This window comes from Tupaia chinensis, unplaced genomic scaffold, assembly GCF_000334495.1.
Source record: "Tupaia chinensis unplaced genomic scaffold, TupChi_1.0 Scaffold000248_1, whole genome shotgun sequence".
NCBI classification, from domain to species: domain Eukaryota; kingdom Metazoa; phylum Chordata; class Mammalia; order Scandentia; family Tupaiidae; genus Tupaia; species Tupaia belangeri.
This window is the reverse complement of record NW_006159726.1, coordinates 4390451-4407493: the sequence shown is the minus strand read 5'-3', so window position 1 is coordinate 4407493 and position 17043 is coordinate 4390451. Positions and strand designations below refer to the sequence as shown.

General features: G+C 39.8%; 1 protein-coding gene across 12 annotated transcripts in view; it reads right to left on the bottom strand.

Moving 5' to 3' along the window:
• The window catches only part of CASK (calcium/calmodulin dependent serine protein kinase), a 465298-nt gene that overhangs the window by 70096 nt on the left and 378159 nt on the right, over nt 1-17043 (bottom strand). For all 12 annotated transcript variants that reach the window (XM_027772014.1, XM_027772015.1, XM_027772020.1 and 9 more), the window contains 2 exons: nt 5679-5756; nt 2639-2719 (listed from right to left, as the gene is read on the bottom strand). In XM_027772014.1, the coding sequence (XP_027627815.1) occupies nt 2639-2719; nt 5679-5756 (159 nt within the window). The remainder of the gene's footprint in view (nt 1-2638; nt 2720-5678; nt 5757-17043) is intronic.

Below are 17043 nucleotides of genomic sequence, written 5' to 3'. Positions count from 1 at the left end.
ACGCCACAATCCCTTCTCCTCCATTCTCCTCTCGGGATCTTGGGCACGCACGCACACGCGCTCGGTGTGAGTTTAAGCCACTGGGTCCGGGACTCAAACCGTGGTCGACTACGTGGGAGTCCAGTGACATAGCCATTATGCTAACTGTTGGTCCCTTATTTTTCCTTTTTTTAAAGAGATTTTTGCTATAGGTTGTGTGTGCTCACCAGAGAGACAGAGAGACAGAAAATGAGAAATCACTCCCCAGGGGGATGGCCATGCTGCAATCCCTTCTCCTCCAGTCACCACTCAGGATTTAGGGCACACAAGCACATGTGTCCGGCACGCGTTTTAAGCCACCAGGTCCAGGACTCAAACTGTGGTCAACTACGTTGCAGTCCATTGATGTAACCATTATACCATCTGCTGGTCCCCCCAATATTTCCTTAAAAATCCCAAGATTTTGAAAACCATGATTTTTAACATTATTATTTTTTGCCAGAGGGTGCATGTGCTTGTGAGGCAGCGGGGGTGGGAGGGCAAAAGCACTCCCCAAAGAGGTGTGGTTACACCATAATCCCTCCTCGTTCATTTCTCCATCCTGTTGGGATTTTGGGCACACACATGCATGTGGCGTGTTTTTCAAGCTGCCAGGGTCAGGATTTGAACTGTAGTTAGTCACATGGACTCTGGATCCCTTAACCACTAAGCCACAGAGTAGCCTGAAACCATGATTTTTAAAATGCGTATAAGGTAGAAAGCTCTAGTATTTAGAAGTTTATTTAACATAGTATACTGATGCTCCTTGATTTACAATGGAGTTAGGTCCTGATAAATCTACACATTTAGTACAACTAACCTACTAAATATCATAGCTTAGTGTAGCCTACCTGAAATGTGCCCGGAAAACTTACATTAGCCTACACTTGGGCAAAATCACCTAATGCAAAGCCTATTTTATAATAAGTGTTGAATGACTTGTATAATTGAGTACCATACTGAAAGTGAAAATCAGAATGATTACATGGGTACTTAAAGTACAGTTTATAGTGAATGTGTATATCTTTTATGCCATCATAAAGTCAATAAATTGTAAATCAAACCATCATAAGTTCGGGACCATCTGTAATAGCTCAGAATTATATTATCCACATGGGACATTATCTACACATAGGCCTATTTAGAAATGATCAATGAGCTTAACTTAAGTTCAAAAGAAAACTGATCAGTATTAGAAATCAACCCACTTTTCAGAGCATGAGCTTTGGGGCCAGCAAGATCTGGCTTGAACCACAGTGAGGCCAGTCAATATGTGGCTGACCATAAGCAAATCTCTCTTCCTTGTAGGACACAGTTTTTCTCTTTGAACTGTAAGATTGGGTTAATCACACTACCTCACATGGGAACTATCAGCCAATCCAGTTATATCTGACCGTCTCTAACACGAACTCCAATCTGCCAATTTTCTACCACCCCCATTTTTCTCTAAGCTTCTATCATCTCTCACAACAGCCTCATAATTGGTCTCCCTCCTTTAACTCTTAGTCTTCTGCCGTCTATTCTCCACACGTCAACCTCGGCAATTTTCAAAAGCACTGGTCGAATAATATTTTCTTGCTCATAATTGCTTGGTATCGTTCTACTACAATCAGGAGGAAAATATGGATTGTTTACCCTGGCCTATAAGGCCCTACTTTGTCATGCCTCTGCCAACCTTGCTTAGCTCTGACTTCTGCTCTTTGAACCTACAAAGTTTCTTGTTGTCCCTGGGACTTTGCATTTGTGCTTCCCTATGTGTGGTTGGTTCAGAAGGCTGGTTCTTTCGTTTAACAAATCTAAGCCAAGGGTTATTACTTCTCCTTTTTTTTTTTTTTTGAAGAGACCACAAGATTTTACTTCATTTATTTTTATTTATTTTGGCCTTCGCCATAGGGCATGTGCTCTCACTAGAGAGACACAGAAAGAGACAGAGAGAGGGAAAGTGAAAAATCACCCCTTATGGGGGATGACCAGCTTCAATCCTTTCTCCTCCATTCTCCTCCTGGGATTCTGGGCACACACATACAGGTGCCTGGCATGATTTTCAAGCTCCCAGGTCTGAGACTCAAACCATGGTTAACCACGTGGAAGTACAGTGCCTCAACCACCATGCCATCTGTTGGCCCCTGGTTATTATTTCTTTCCTTTCCCTTCCTCTCTCCCTCCTTCCCTCTCTCTCTCTTTCTTCTTTCATTCTTCCTCCCTTTCTTTTTTCTTGAGAGATTTTTGCTACAGGGTGTGTGTGCTTGCTGGAGGGAGAGAGAAAGAAAGAAAGCGAGAAATCACTCCTCACAGGGATGGTCATGTAGCATTCCCTTCTCTTCCATTCTCCTCTCGGGATTTTGGGCATGCACGTAAATGCGCTTGGCTGAGTTTTAAGTCACAGGGTCCAGGACTCTAACCATGGTCAGTCAACCATGTGTTACCATCGACGTAACCATTACACTATCTACTGGTCCCGGGGTTATTATTTCTTAAAGGATTTGGCATTACCTAGCATACACTCTTTAACAGCTTAATATTATATAGGTAAAAATGGATTTGATAAGGCATTGATTAGAATGATTAAAAACGTTGGTAAGTGAGGCTTTAGTTCCATAGAAATTCAATTGCTACTTACCATGAAATGAGGTTGTGTTAAAATACGCTTCAGTTCCTTTGCATCATTATTCTCAGGGTAACATGAAATTTCTTCCAATACCTAAAAAATAAGCAGGATATACAATAGTGTAAACATGATATGAGATTTATCAAATACAGAAATCTTTTAAATAAAAAAATTATGAGTGGACTTTTACAGCAGGAAAAACAATAATTTTAGAAAAACTCTTTGTTTTATTAAAAATTTATTTGAATGTATAGGAATGGTATTGATGGTTATAAAAGTAAAACAAATTGTTTTAACAGTTTGCCTATAATACCCAACTATAAACCAAAAGGTTATTGAAAAACAAAACAAAATGATAAGCCTGCAACACATATTTGTTACAGGTTTAGAGCTTAATTAACTAAATGGGAAAATATCTCCATTAAACTTCCAAACTCACTATCAAAATCAATCTGCGTTTAAAGTTAATAATGGCTTTCTTTTATATTAATAGCAGTGCAAATTCCTTTTAGAAAGATTGAAATGACATAAGCTCAAATAAAAACAATGCCGAGTACACAAATTAATTAGGGTATTCAATTACTTAAGGACAGATTTAAGTAATTTTCCATGCAGGCTGGCCGGGTCCATGTTATTCTCCATACTCATCTCCCCAGACAGACAAAAACACGCCTCTGCCAGTGGGCTCCTAGGATTAAGTGCCAGGAAACCCAAGAGAACCATTTATAAAAAACTTCTTTTCTCTTCCTACTTAAATTTTCTTCACTAATTAGTCATTAACATTTTCTCAGTACAGGTAAAAATGGATAGTTTCAAATAAAATTGTTCTTCAGGAGTTCACCTTACCACTGGGATGGAGTTGAATTTGATTATGAGACATGGGCCATGGGGGAGCCTCCAAGTGAATAACCTGCTGCTGTTTTAACTGAAGAGAGCTGGAACCAGAGGTTTTATACGCTGTGTCCAATTCAATTCCAGCCACTGAGCCAATCAAGGATGGCTGTAGCGTGACTGAAAAGCAGCGACATGCAACACTCCATTCAGTAGGACGCCAGTCCCAACTTGTGAGAGCCTTAACAAAGCTTCTGACTAGGGCAGGACGGGTCCCTGGGAGGTCACTGAGCCTGAGCCTTAGGTTTCAGGGTCATGCCTATGATGTTCTGTGCTACTCAACTGCTTCCTCAGGGAAGAACCAACAAATAAATGAAAACTACAGGTTCCTTTCTTGTCCAAATGCCTTGTTAATGAGTACTGATTGATGATGCTGCTGATTCATATTGGTGGACTCTCTACCCATGAAATGAAAAGGAAGAAACCACATACTCTCTCTGGTCCCTGGCCACTCTAAATATCTATGATTTTAAGTACAGAGGTTAGGTCTCCTAAGCGCAGCTAGGTGGAAACCTTCAGGAGGTTTTCTTTGTCCAGTTTAGGCAAAGAATTGTCCCCACAGTGTCTTCACTTCTACCTACTTGGGCATTATGGGTAATAGGTGTTAAGATACGGAGGTAACTCATGCCCTGTACTAGTGATACCTTAACTCCTTTTGATGAGTCCTTGGTGGGCAAAGTCAGAGACAACTCCTACAAGCTTGTCCTGACAAAGTGAGCAGGCTTGGCCATCTCCATGGCATAAATGTTGTTTCTCAGTAAATATATAATATTTTTCCAGTTCAAGTCTAATATTTAAATTTTGGTAGAAAAGGGGTTATGTCTTTCATTCTTTAGCACTTGGTGATCTCATTTTTTAAGAATCCCCCCCCACTTTGTTTTAGAAACTAAAGGAAATTCTTATTTTCATGAAGACTTTTTAAAAATCTATTTATTTATTCATTTATTTCTGAAGCACTTTTTAAAATTAATTTATATTCATTCCCTAAGCATTATCACAGCATACAAAATGTGATTTAGTCTCCAGGGGTCCGGGACTTGAACTGCGGTTGGTCAAGTGGGAGTGTCCAACACCTTAACCATCACACCATCTGCTGGTCCCCTGCATGAAGACTTTCATAAGAGGAGAAAAACCCCACAGAGGTGTTTAATAATGGGGAATTGCTAATTTATTATAATTTAATAATAGCAAAGAAAAATTAGGTAGTAGGGGCTGGCAGGTGGCATGGTGGTTTAGAAGCTGGACTCCCACATGGTTGACCGTGGTTCAAGTCTTGCTTTCTCACTCTCTCTGGTCAAATTAAAAAATAATAATAACAAATAAGATTAAATAAATAATTCTTTAAAAAATTAGGTAGTCATTATAATTTATGTGGGGACTTCAAAAAGTTTGTGGAAAAGTGAAATTAAGGTACAAGTTTATTTTGGTGCAAAAATTGTCTGGAAATTCATGTATTTTCTATGAACTTTTGGAAGACTCCCTAGCATTTATAAAGACCAAGTAGAAACATATACACGTTCTTATCATATAATGTTAAATTTAAAGAAAGATACATTTTGATTATAACTATAAAAATCTACATGTGCATGAAAGGTGGCTGGAAAAGTATATGTAAAAATGGGAACTCTCATGTTAGGGTGATGGGATTGTGGGCTAATTTTTATTTTCCAAACTTTCCGCAAAGTCGTGTGTGTATAATAAGTACATTTTTAAAACGTTTGTGACAGATATAGCTATGTGCATTCACAATTTATAAAAATGACTTCTTTGAACTTGTCATATTTAATTGCTATAGAAATTTCACCCATTTTCAAACATTACCACCCTAAAAAAGCAATTCCATTTTCACAGCATGTCTATTTCCACCAAGTGTGGCAAAATAGCCTGTATTTTTTTAAGAAATAAAAAGAGAAGTAAAATGGATGTTAATGCATTCCAGTTTACCCAGCAAAATCAGAACCAGAAATCTAGCCGATACTGCTGCTGAGATTTCATTTTTTTTCCTGTACAAGTGTTCGGTGATAAACTTAGGAATAGTAAATCTGACTAGTGAGTCAAACTGTGACACCAAGGAAACCGCCTCTGATGTGCAGCAGAAATGTCTTCAATAAAGACAGCAAGATAGGGTTCTCCAAATACTTATACAAAACATGCCACTTACCTCTTTGGCTCTCTGTACTGCATCACTTGGAGGATTCCTGATTTGCGGTGAAGATTTTGTGTTAATTTTGTCATACAGCTAAAAAGCAAAGAAGAAAATCCAATCAGTGCTTGTAATCCTTTGCTAAAACTCAGAGCTTTGTATTAATTATTTCATTAAATAATATTTTCCTCTTAAAAAGGCAGGCTGATAATTTCAGTGGGATCCTCTTGTTTAAAATCTCTTATAAAACTTGTCAGAATGTCTTATGCCTTATCTTTTGGAAAAAAAAAGAAACTTTAAACAGATAGACCAAAATTTTGTCAATGTGGTCATTTCCTTGGCATTTTAAATTCTTAAATATTTCAGCAATTAGTGTTTCGTCCCCCTCTGACAGAAGCAACATTTGACAACATGAATACGGAGTAAAATGAAAGAATGCTTTCTAGCCAGGACATGTCTGAGAGAATTTTCACAGGAACCTAACTCTTGGAAAAGGGCATATCCAACTCCTTCTAGGAAGGAATGTTCTCACAAAAGGTTTATGCTTGTTTTACTAGGGCTGATCATTAACCAAGTTTCTTCCCCCTCTGACAGAAGCAACATTTGACAACATGAATACGGAGTAAAATGAAAGAATGCTTTCTAGCCAGGACATGTCTGAGAGAATTTTCACAGGAACCTAACTCTTGGAAAAGGGCATATCCAACTCCTTCTAGGAAGGAATGTTCTCACAAAAGGTTTATGCTTGTTTTACTAGGGCTGATCATTAACCAAATCAGAGCTGGCATCCTTTAGCAGGAAGTCAAGGACATACTTTGCACAGTTCCTTTGACTTTATAAATTCAGAGTATAGCAAGAGACTGAAAAGAAACTACATTCAAAACACCCCAGAAACCTAAATGATGCAAAATTTAACTTCCTGAAGAACATTAATTTAATTCTTTAGGGGGGGAAAAAACTCTGTACCTTGGAAATGCTATTAAAATATTAATTTCTACCTCAAATTAAATGTCTTATAGTCGACACTCTGTTTTAAAAAGTTAAAAATGATCTTGGCTAGTCCAAACACTTCCATTTCCTAACGGCTCAAAAATAAGTGGTGATTTTTTTTTTCTTGTTGGTTTCCTTCTGTTTTTCCCTTCACCTACTTTGCACACCAATGGTAGCTGAGTGGTCAAATGATGACTGTAAACATTCTTCAGATTACAGTTAACTTGTTTATACTAATGAAGATAAATCTTTATGACTTGTAAATATTTGGGCCACACTATACATAAAAATGCCGAAGGCAGCAATGGGAAGATAGGGCAGGGACTATTTTTAAATGGTGGCAGTAATTAAGAAAGCACTACTAAATCAGAGGTTAAATAAACACTATAAGTAGACTAGACAAACACTGCTGTATTTTAAACATTAACATTTTAGGGGACTAAATGGCTGACATACAAAAGTTTGGCCAAATCTTTGCAGAAAATATGTGGACAATGTCTATCTTCTGAATGGTTTCTATCTTTAAAGACGGTCAATTTTGACATCTGGAACTAGGAAATATATTTTCCCACAGAAATACTGTTAGGAATAGTGATTCTGTTCCCAGACTAGCGTATAGAAATAAATGAAATACTATATATGCTAAATAAAACACATCCACACACAAAATCCCCCCCAAAAACAAAACAAACCAACCAAAAAAACCCCTGAAGACTAAGGAACCATAAATTAAAAACAAAATAAAACAAACAAACCAAACACACTTTAAAAATACATAAAACTTGCAAGTTAAATAATTCCTAAAGGTTTGTTGTACATGATGTCTATAGTTAGCAATACCATATTGTGCACTTAAAATTTTTTAAAAGAATTATTTTATTTAACTTTATTTATTTATTTATTTACTTACTTACTTACATTGACCTAGAGAGGGAGAGGGGGAGAGAGAGAGAGAGAGAGAGAGAGAGAGAGAAAGCAAGCCAAGCAAGCCATCAAGTCCAGGATTCAAACTACTGTCGGCAATGTGGGAGTCCAGCGTCCTTAACCACTGTGTCACCTGCTGGGCCCTGTGCACTTAAAATTTTGTCACTAGAGTAGCTCTCATGTTAAATGTTCTTACCACACACACACACACACACACAATATTTAACACTAAAGATATTTAGTCATCACCCAACATGTCACAATACTCATTATCAAGGAAAGTTTAAAAAACCTAAATCAAGGGCTAACCCTGGAGATCAGCGGTTAAGGGAGTCAGATCGCACATGGCCAACTCTGGTTCTCCTGGTCCTGGCTGCTTGAAAAACATGCCATACATGTGTATGTGTGCATGCCTAGAATCCCAACAGGATAGAGAAGTGGAGGAGAAGGAATTGTAATGTGACCACTTCCCATTTTGGGGTGCTTTCTCCATCCTCTACGTCTCTCTGTATCTCTCCAGTGAGCACACACACACTCTGGCAATTAAAAGATAGTGTATTGCAGTACAAGTTGAATGACATCATCACTTTGTAAGGTCTAATTCTAATTCTCTCTCTCTCTCTCTCTTTTTTTTTTTTTTAGATTTTTGCTATAGGACACGTGTGCTTGCTGAAGAAACAGAGAGAAACAGAGACAGAAAGCTAGAAATCACCCCCTCTCCCAGGATGGATGGCCACATTGCAATCCCTTCTCCATTCTCCTTGGGATTTTGGGCACGCACACAGATGTGCCCGAGGTGAGTTTCAAGTCGGGGCCTGGGACTTGAATTGTGGATGACTATGTAGGAGTCCAGCGATGTAACCATTATACCATCTGCTGGTCCCAAGTCTAATTCTAATTCTAAAGTGAATCTCAACTGCCTGTTCTTTACTGAAAGGGCAAGTAAGAACAGAAGCAGGAAGGGGCTCATTTTGTCACTATCAAGGGAAGAAGTTACCCCTTGGCTTATGCACATATCCACCCACCTGCTTAGCCAGCCACCCATCAATAGAGTTTTATCGAGGTCCTATGTGCTAGTTAGTGGGGTTCTCTTTATTAGGGTTACAGAGTTCTCTCTCTCTCTCTTTTCTTTTTTTAAAGATGAGAATTCTTATCCTCAAAGAGCTCTCATTCCAAAAAGTCCCAAAACTTACGATGGCTTGATTCCTTTGGGCACCTGAGGGTAGTTTTGTCCCTAGCAATATCAACTGGAAATGATCTCAGTGAGCAGTCCTAATTTGGAGACCATGTGGAAGCATATGCATAACACTCCAATCTTCATTTCCACTGTCAATTTCTAGGATTGCATTTTTGCTTGAGACTCAAAATATTTTAAGGAACACCCATAGCAAATACAAAGCACTTGGGAAATGTGGCAAAGCAGGTAAATAAAAAGTCATCGATAGGTAAAAGCACGAATGCAAGGTAACAAAGTGTTTTAAAGAGTAATCAGAAACATGGTGCTTTGGGATTTTTCCTTCTCATGGGCCTTCTTCAAATTGCATGTTGCCTACAAGTTGATGTGCAGGATGTGAAGTTCAAATCCAAATAGTTTTTTTTTTTTTTTTAAATACCTTCCATGAATGAGAAAGAGGGAAAGCTGGAAAGAGGGAGGGAAGGAGGAAGAGGAGAAGGGGGACAGAGAGAGAGAGAGACAGCACTCCTAAAAGGGTCTCCATGCCTTGATCCACCCCAGCCTCATCCAGCCCAGACCATGGGCATGCATGCATCTGGCAAGCAGAGAGGGGTCTCGGCATACAAATCCTAAACCTTCCCATGTGGGTGGGCCTCACACTGCTGCACTACTGATGTGCCACTGTCTGCTCCCTTCCTTACCTCCTCAAACCCCACGTAATTTTGCCAAGGTCTGGGGACAAGTGGTTGGGTTTTGAGAACAAAGGAAGACTACAATTTGTCTTTTATTATACCTCTCCCTCTCCCCCATACCATCAGGTATAGAGAATGTAGGAGGGATCTTCAATAGATCATGGAAAATATGTTTTATGAGCAAACTATGCAAAGATTTAAAAAAATTATTTTTGTGCTGAACTTGTACTGCAATTTCATTTTCCCATGAACTTTTTGAAGTCCCCTCATATTGTCTCGGATTTTCAGCTAAAGTACCAAACTAAGGCCAAGAAGAAGCAAGTAGTCCAAGCTGCCAAGAAGCTGTCAGGCCACCCCTCTGGGGCTTGCTGAAAGGCAGTAAAAATGGGGCTCCATTCTGGAATTTATAGGCAATGCATAACTGAGGAGAGCAGGTATTTGATTTCCCCTTCTCCTTCTTGGGGAGAAAAGGAGAGGGGATTACACTGTCGTGCATAGTGAAGGATTGTGCATGCTCCCAAAGAACCCTGCATAGAAACTGGAGGTGCCCATGAGAGGAGCTCACTGTCTGATTCTCTGGAGGGATGCTTACTGAGTTGCAGCAACTTATAAGCCTCTCCTGGTGTAGCAGGGAAGATCCCTATGTGAAAGAGAGCTCTTGGGGCAGCCTGACATGTGGTGTTTGGGGTCCTAAGTAAAGAGACTGGTGCTTGCTTCTTTACGGCACTTGCCGTGTTATGTCGTAGTATGTGTTGGGACAAGAATTTGCGTGTTTGCCATGAGTCCAGGAAATGCCTCAGCAGGCAACCTGGCTAGAGCCATCTTGCTGGAGCCCTGCCCAAGAGGGGCAAGAGGACTCAGAAGGAGCAGTGGGTATGACCTGGGGGAAGGGGTGGAGAGCATGCTGCTGCGGCCAGCTGGAGGTACACTGACGATACCAAAACCACACATTTGCAACCCAGGACAGGGCCAATATTGGGACACCTGCCACACCAGGAATATCAACAGTCAAGAAGGAACTGGCTATCTGAGGCACATGACTATAGAACATGGGACTTACATGTTTCTTTTTTCTATGACTGAACTTGTGAGTTTTTGGACATTAGGCAGCAACACCTAGCATGGGGCTGAGTATACAGATTCTATTTAAAAAGCTTTTTAAAAATGTCTTCTATGAGCAAGAACAGGAGGGAGAGAGAAAGAGAGTCAAAGAGACAGCACTCCCAACAGGGTCTTGATGCCATGATCCATCCCCCAGCCTCAGCCAGCCCTGGACCAGGGGCACACACCTGCCTGGCCTACTCAGAAAGGTCTCTGGATATGAACCCAGAACCTTCACATGTGGGTCAGTCTCACAGAGCATGGTGTTTTACCACTAGACCACAGTATGGCCCCTAGAGTAGATGTTTAATAAATGTCTCAAAAAAAAAAAAAAAGAGTATTTGAACTAGCACGTAAAAGTTATAAATGAAAGTTTTTTAAAAAAAATTCAGAGTAACGTAACAAAAAACATAGCAGAAATACTTATTTTAGCTTGTTTCTTTAAGAACCAGATATCATTTATCTTTAATTTTACTTGTGTGGTTGCAAACTTTTGGTCAAAATTTAAAAATATATTCTGACCATGCGTAATTCTTTTTATTTTTTAATTTTTCATGTCTGACTTACTTTATAAAATTTTCAAGGTAGAAGAGACCTTTGATCTTAACATAATCCGACTCCTCCATTTTAAAGAGGAGAAAGCTGAGGTCTAGACAAGGGAAACGCTGTGCTCAGGGTCAGACAGCAGAGCAGCAGGGACTAGACCTTGACCTGCTGATACGTGGTCCATTCTTTTACCAGACTATCCTCAGCTTGTATTGAGTAGAATTCAGTAATACACAATGCCTCAGACCAGGGAATACCTTTAGAAAGTATTTGTGGGAAAAACTGTAGAAAATACTATCTAGGGAACCAGCAGTTAGGGTAATGTCTATGTCACTGGATTCCCACGTAGTAGACCGCGGTTCGCATCCTGGACCTGGTGGCTTAGAACTCACGCTGGGTGCGTGTGCGTGCGTGCCCAAGATCCCGAGAGGAGAATGGAGAAGGGATTGTGGCGTGACCATCCCCCCTGGGGGTGATTTTTCGCTTTCTGTCTCTATGTCTCTCTCTGTCTGGCAAGTGCACGTGCCCTATAGTGAAAAACCTCTCAAAAAAAATAATAAAATAAAATACTATCTATAGACTGCATGTGGGAAACATATACACTAAATAGGACTTAAAAAGCTATTAGTCAATCAACTGTAAGACTTGCCATGTTAAAGAATATTAAGATCCTAATCTGACCTCGGTCAGATAAGAGATATCTTGGGCTTTACTGGCCATATGATCTCTGTCACAACCCTCCAAGATCTGTCACGACCACCCAAGACTGTGATGTCATGCAAAGGCAGCTATTAACAATTCGTAAATTAATGGGCATGAGAATATTCCAGTAAAACTTTATTTCCAAGAATAGCTGGCTGGCTGGATTTGGCCTGAGGATCATGGTATGCCAACCTCACCGCAGAAACTTAAATTCAAGATGGGTTGGAATGACAAAATATATTTCTTTTTGCTATTTGCTTTCTTGAATAAACACATCCAGCATATTTGTAAAGCTGAGGTATGGGGGAAGTGGAAGAGAGAAGGAAACATGTTAATAAACTATCTCTAGAGGGAAAACAAGAATGGATCTCTTACCATTTGCTTTCTTTTTCTTAGGAAATTACATGACCAAGTTCGGCACTTTTATTAAATACACACACACACACACACACACACACACCAAAAACCACAACCCACGCATATAACACTAAGGCAAAACAAGGAAATGCGAACAGCTGCAAGGGAAGCAGACTGTCTCCGACCGTCTCACTCACAGACAGCCTGCTCTGTGCCAGGCTTTGGCAGTGGGTCAGCTCTGACCACACACAGTCACTGGCCACTCAGTCTTTTTGTCTTAAGGAGTGTCTGTGCAATTCCGTTAGGAGGCCCCAGTCTATATTTGAGATGCGTTGTTTTAAACAAAGCAAAAGAAAGTTGGAGGCAATATTAAATTCAAATCTCCTAAGACTGTATTTTCAAACATGAAGATGATGAAATCAGTTACTATGCTCCTTAACTGACATTGAAAGTACTAAATAAAGTTTTATTTTTTTATCATACTCTATTAGATCTTACTCTCTTCTGATTCTCTTTCTTGCTATTTATTTATTTGGGATTTTGCCATAGGGTACATGTGCTCACCAGAGAGGCAAAGTAAGAAATCACCCCCCCGCCCCCCAGGTGGGATGGCCACAACACAATCCCTTTGCTTCCATTCTCCTTCTGGGATTTTGGGCACACATGCACACGTGTCTAGTATGATTTTCAAGCTGCAGGTTTCAGGGCTTGAATTGGAGTTGGCCACGTGGGAGTCAAGTGCCTTAACCACCACACCACCTGCTGGTCCCTTTTCTAATTTTTTTTTAATCCTCAAAAATAACAGCTTTTCTTTTTGCCATAGTCTATGTGCAGTATTTATCAAGTTCAACATTTAAAACAGAACCAATAGGAAGAAACTATAAGGTAACTATCACTGGACTATGTGTCATGGTAATTTTTAGAAAAAGAATTATTTTATTTAACTTTATTGATTTATTTTAATTTAACCAGAGAGGGGCAGAGAGAGAGAGAGAGAAAGAGAGAGAAAGAGAGGGAAAGCGAGAAAGCAAGCCACCAGGTCTGGGACTTGAACCATGGTCGGCCATGGGGGAGTCCAGCACCCTTACCCACCATGCCACCTGCCGACCCCCATGTCTTACTAAATTTTTTTTTGCACAGAGAAAACCAAGTCTGAGGAGCAGAATGCACCTTAAGTGACACAAGGCTGTAATTTGTGCAACTAGACTATAGGCATGGGCCAAGTGAGTAATGGGTTTAGAGTGTTTCAGGAAACAGTGACATTCATTAGTACTAACTTTACAGACAATGAAAAAAATTCCTGATGTTAAAAAAAATTAAATTTTGTAAGAGTCAAATATTTAACTGCAATGTATACAATGAAATGTATCTGTGATGCTAATAAAACAGACAATAACAGTGTGTACAAGATTATATAATAATCAGAAATATAGTGATTTGTTCTGGAAACACAAACTGTATTATTAGGAACATTCGCTGTGGTTTCTGTGAATTGTCTGTGAAGAAGCTGGGTGAACAGGAAGAAGTTCCAATGTCACATCTTTTCAGTGACACAAGCAGATTGGTCATGATATACAACAGGATTATTTCACAGACATCTGAAATCCAGCAAAGTGTTAGGGAAAAAGTAGATTTAATACTAAAACAGAGAACTGCTATTCAAATACTGCACTGAAGCTCAGATTTTGAGGTTGGAGATTGGCTAAAACCTTCTGAGATCTAAAAATCTATTCTTCCTGCTCAAGTTTATATGTAAACTTGTTGGATTTAGGTTAAAAAATGTGAAGATACCCTTTCAAAGAACTTTGGCATTATTAAATGTGATATAGTCCAAACATGAAGGAGAGCAGTATAAGTAATTGTGGTCTAAAGATTGTGTGATGGGAAACATAAATGTGAAAGAAAAACATTGCAAAAAAATTTTTAAAGAAATTATTTTATTTAACTTTATTTATTTACTTGTTTTTAATTTGACCAGGGCGTGGGGTAAAGAGAGAGAGAGAGAGAGAGAGAGGTGTGATGGGAAACATAAATGTGAAAGAAAAACATTGCAAAAAAATTTTTAAAGAAATTATTTTATTTAACTTTATTTATTTACTTGTTTTTAATTTGACCAGGGCGTGGGGTAAAGAGAGAGAGAGAGAGAGAGAGAGAGAGAGAGAGAGAGAGAGAGAGAGAGCAAATGGTGTGAGCTAATTTGACCAGAGAGAGAGGGAAAGGGAGAAAGTAGGTTGCCAGGTCCGGGACTCGAACCGCAGTTGGCCATGCGAGAGTCCAGCGCCCTTAACCACTACGCCACCTGCCAGCCCTGACATTGTAAAATTTAAATGATACTTTGGAAGACTTAAGGAGCTACAATTAAACTTTGGAAAGAACTTATATATATTATATAACCTGCCCATCTTACAAAACTAAGATAGATTATGCATAATTGGGATATTATGATTTACAAAAAGAGATCAAAATCTATTTTCTTTCCTTTTTAAGATTATTTCTCCAAGAGTGACATAGAGAGAGATACAGCACCCCAACAGGGTCTTGACACCATGATCCACCCCCAGTCAGCCCCGGATCAGGAGCATATGCGTGACTGGTGTACTCAGGGTGGTCTCCAGACCAGAACCTGGAACCTTCACAAGTGGGTCAGCCTCATGGAGTGTCACGTTATGCAGTGCCACTGTCTGGCTCCCCATTTCTCTTTTATGGTGTAAAAAATGTCTCCATCAGCACTGAAAGTTATTTTCCCTAAAAATTTATATTCCATAAAATTTCTAAAAATCAATTTAATATTTTAGAGAGTTGAGAAAAGCACTCAAATATGAGTCACATTCCTGCATGGAGATTGCACACTCCATTCATTTGAAGAAAGCACTTTCATTTTCTTTCTATGTTATCATTACAATTTCTATTATGCACTAACTTCTCTCCAAAAGTTAGAAAACATGTCAACAGACAAATGCTGTAAATCTTAAACTTGCTTCTCATCTTTTCTTTGGGGAGAGGTTTTTGCTATAGGGCGTGTGTGTTTGCCAGACAGACAGAGAGACAGAAAGCAAGAAATCACCCCCCAGGGGGGATGACCACGCCGCAATCCCTTCTGCTCCATTCTCCTCTTGGGATCTTGGGCATGCAGGCGCACGCGCCCGGCATGAGTTTAAGTCACCAGGTCTGGGACGTGAACCACGGTCGACTACGTGGGAGCCCCGTGACATAGCCATTACACTAACTGCTGGTCCCATCTTGCTTCTCATCTTAAAAAGCCTGTCAAATTCACAGACCTAGTGACCAAAACAAAGCAGCAGGACTCTCACCTTGGAATTTAGATGTTCCCTGGAGGTTCAGGGTTATTTCTGATATGGTGGCCCAGTTTCTACCAAATAACTTGAGTTAAAAGTGGACATGTAATAGACAATATATTGTATTTAGTGGCTGATAAGAATGCTCATGGAAGCTCTCAAGACAGATATCACAGAACAGCTTTTGCCTAATAGCCTAGCAATAAAATGCTAGTTGATATCAAATTTTAATAAAATCATGGAAGTGAATAAACCCTTACCTGAAGTTAAAAGAAGGGGTCCAGATGATCTAGTAATATCCTACTCTAAGTCCAAATATTACATTTTTCTTTTGACAACAAATAAAGAAACTGAAAAAAACAGTACAACTGAGCTGATTCAAAATTTCCTGAAAGAGTTGCAAAATACTTGGGATCCTGACAGCAAAGTACCCTCAAGAGGTCCTTGTTTTGTTTCGGTTTTATTTGTCTATGTACAGGGCTGCTTTTGTTTCAATCTTATTAGAATATAACACTTACAGGGATTTAGTTTTGCATCCAAGAAATTAAGACTTACTAAACCTCCCAGTTCAATTTAAAAAAGACTGTTCCTTTGGTGGCCTAACAATATAGGCCAGTGTAGCAGATTTCTGGTCAGTTGGCAGCTCTTTCTGAGAAACTCACTGGCCTCAGCTGACCTAACTTGACTGTTCTCTAGGCCTTTTTTGGTTGGTAAATAACTCTAAAATTAAGCCCTGTAAGAAACAAATCATAGTGCCTATTTTTTTTTTAGAGGTTTTTTTTTAGAGGTGTTTTTTTTTTTTTTTTGCTAAAGGGCGCATACGCTCACCAGAAAGACAGAGAAAGACAGAGAAACAGAAAGCGAGAAATCACCCCCCAGGGGGGATGCCCACGCCGCAGTCCCTTCTCCTTCATTCTCCTCTCGTGATCTTGGGCATGCACACACATCCGGCATGAGTTTAAGCCACCGGGTCCGGGACTCAAACCGTGGTCGACTACATGGGAGTCCAGCGACATAGCCATTACGCTAACTGCTGGTTCCCATAGTGCCTATTCTTAATCAAGTGAAAGGAAGCCTGAAGAAAAACAAACAGTTAGATGATATGATACAGGCAGATCTGACTTTATTTTATTAAAACCTTCTGAAGTAGGGGATGTTTTAATAATAGATGCAAGAGCATGCCTAACTGTGATCGTCACTATGGGATAGATTTCATTTCAAATTAAAAAAAAAAAAAAGCTTAACCTCACGCCCCAGCCCGTGTTTCAGCATCTACAGTTTTAGTTAAACGATAATGCAAAATGAAGATATCATTAATAATTTGCTGCTTTAAGAGACAACATTTAAGGGAACCAGCAGTTAGCATAATGGCTATGTCGCTGGACTCCCACGTAGTCGACCGCGGTTCTTGTCCCAGACCCGGTGGCTTAAAACTCATGCCGGGCGCGTGTGCGTGCGTGCCCAAGATCCCGAGAGGAGAATGGAGGAGAAGGGATTGCGGCGTGACCATTCCCCCTGGGGGGTGATTTCTCACTTTCTGTCTCTATGTCTCTGTCTGTCTGGCGAGTGCACGCGCCCTACAGCGAAAACCTCTCCAAAAA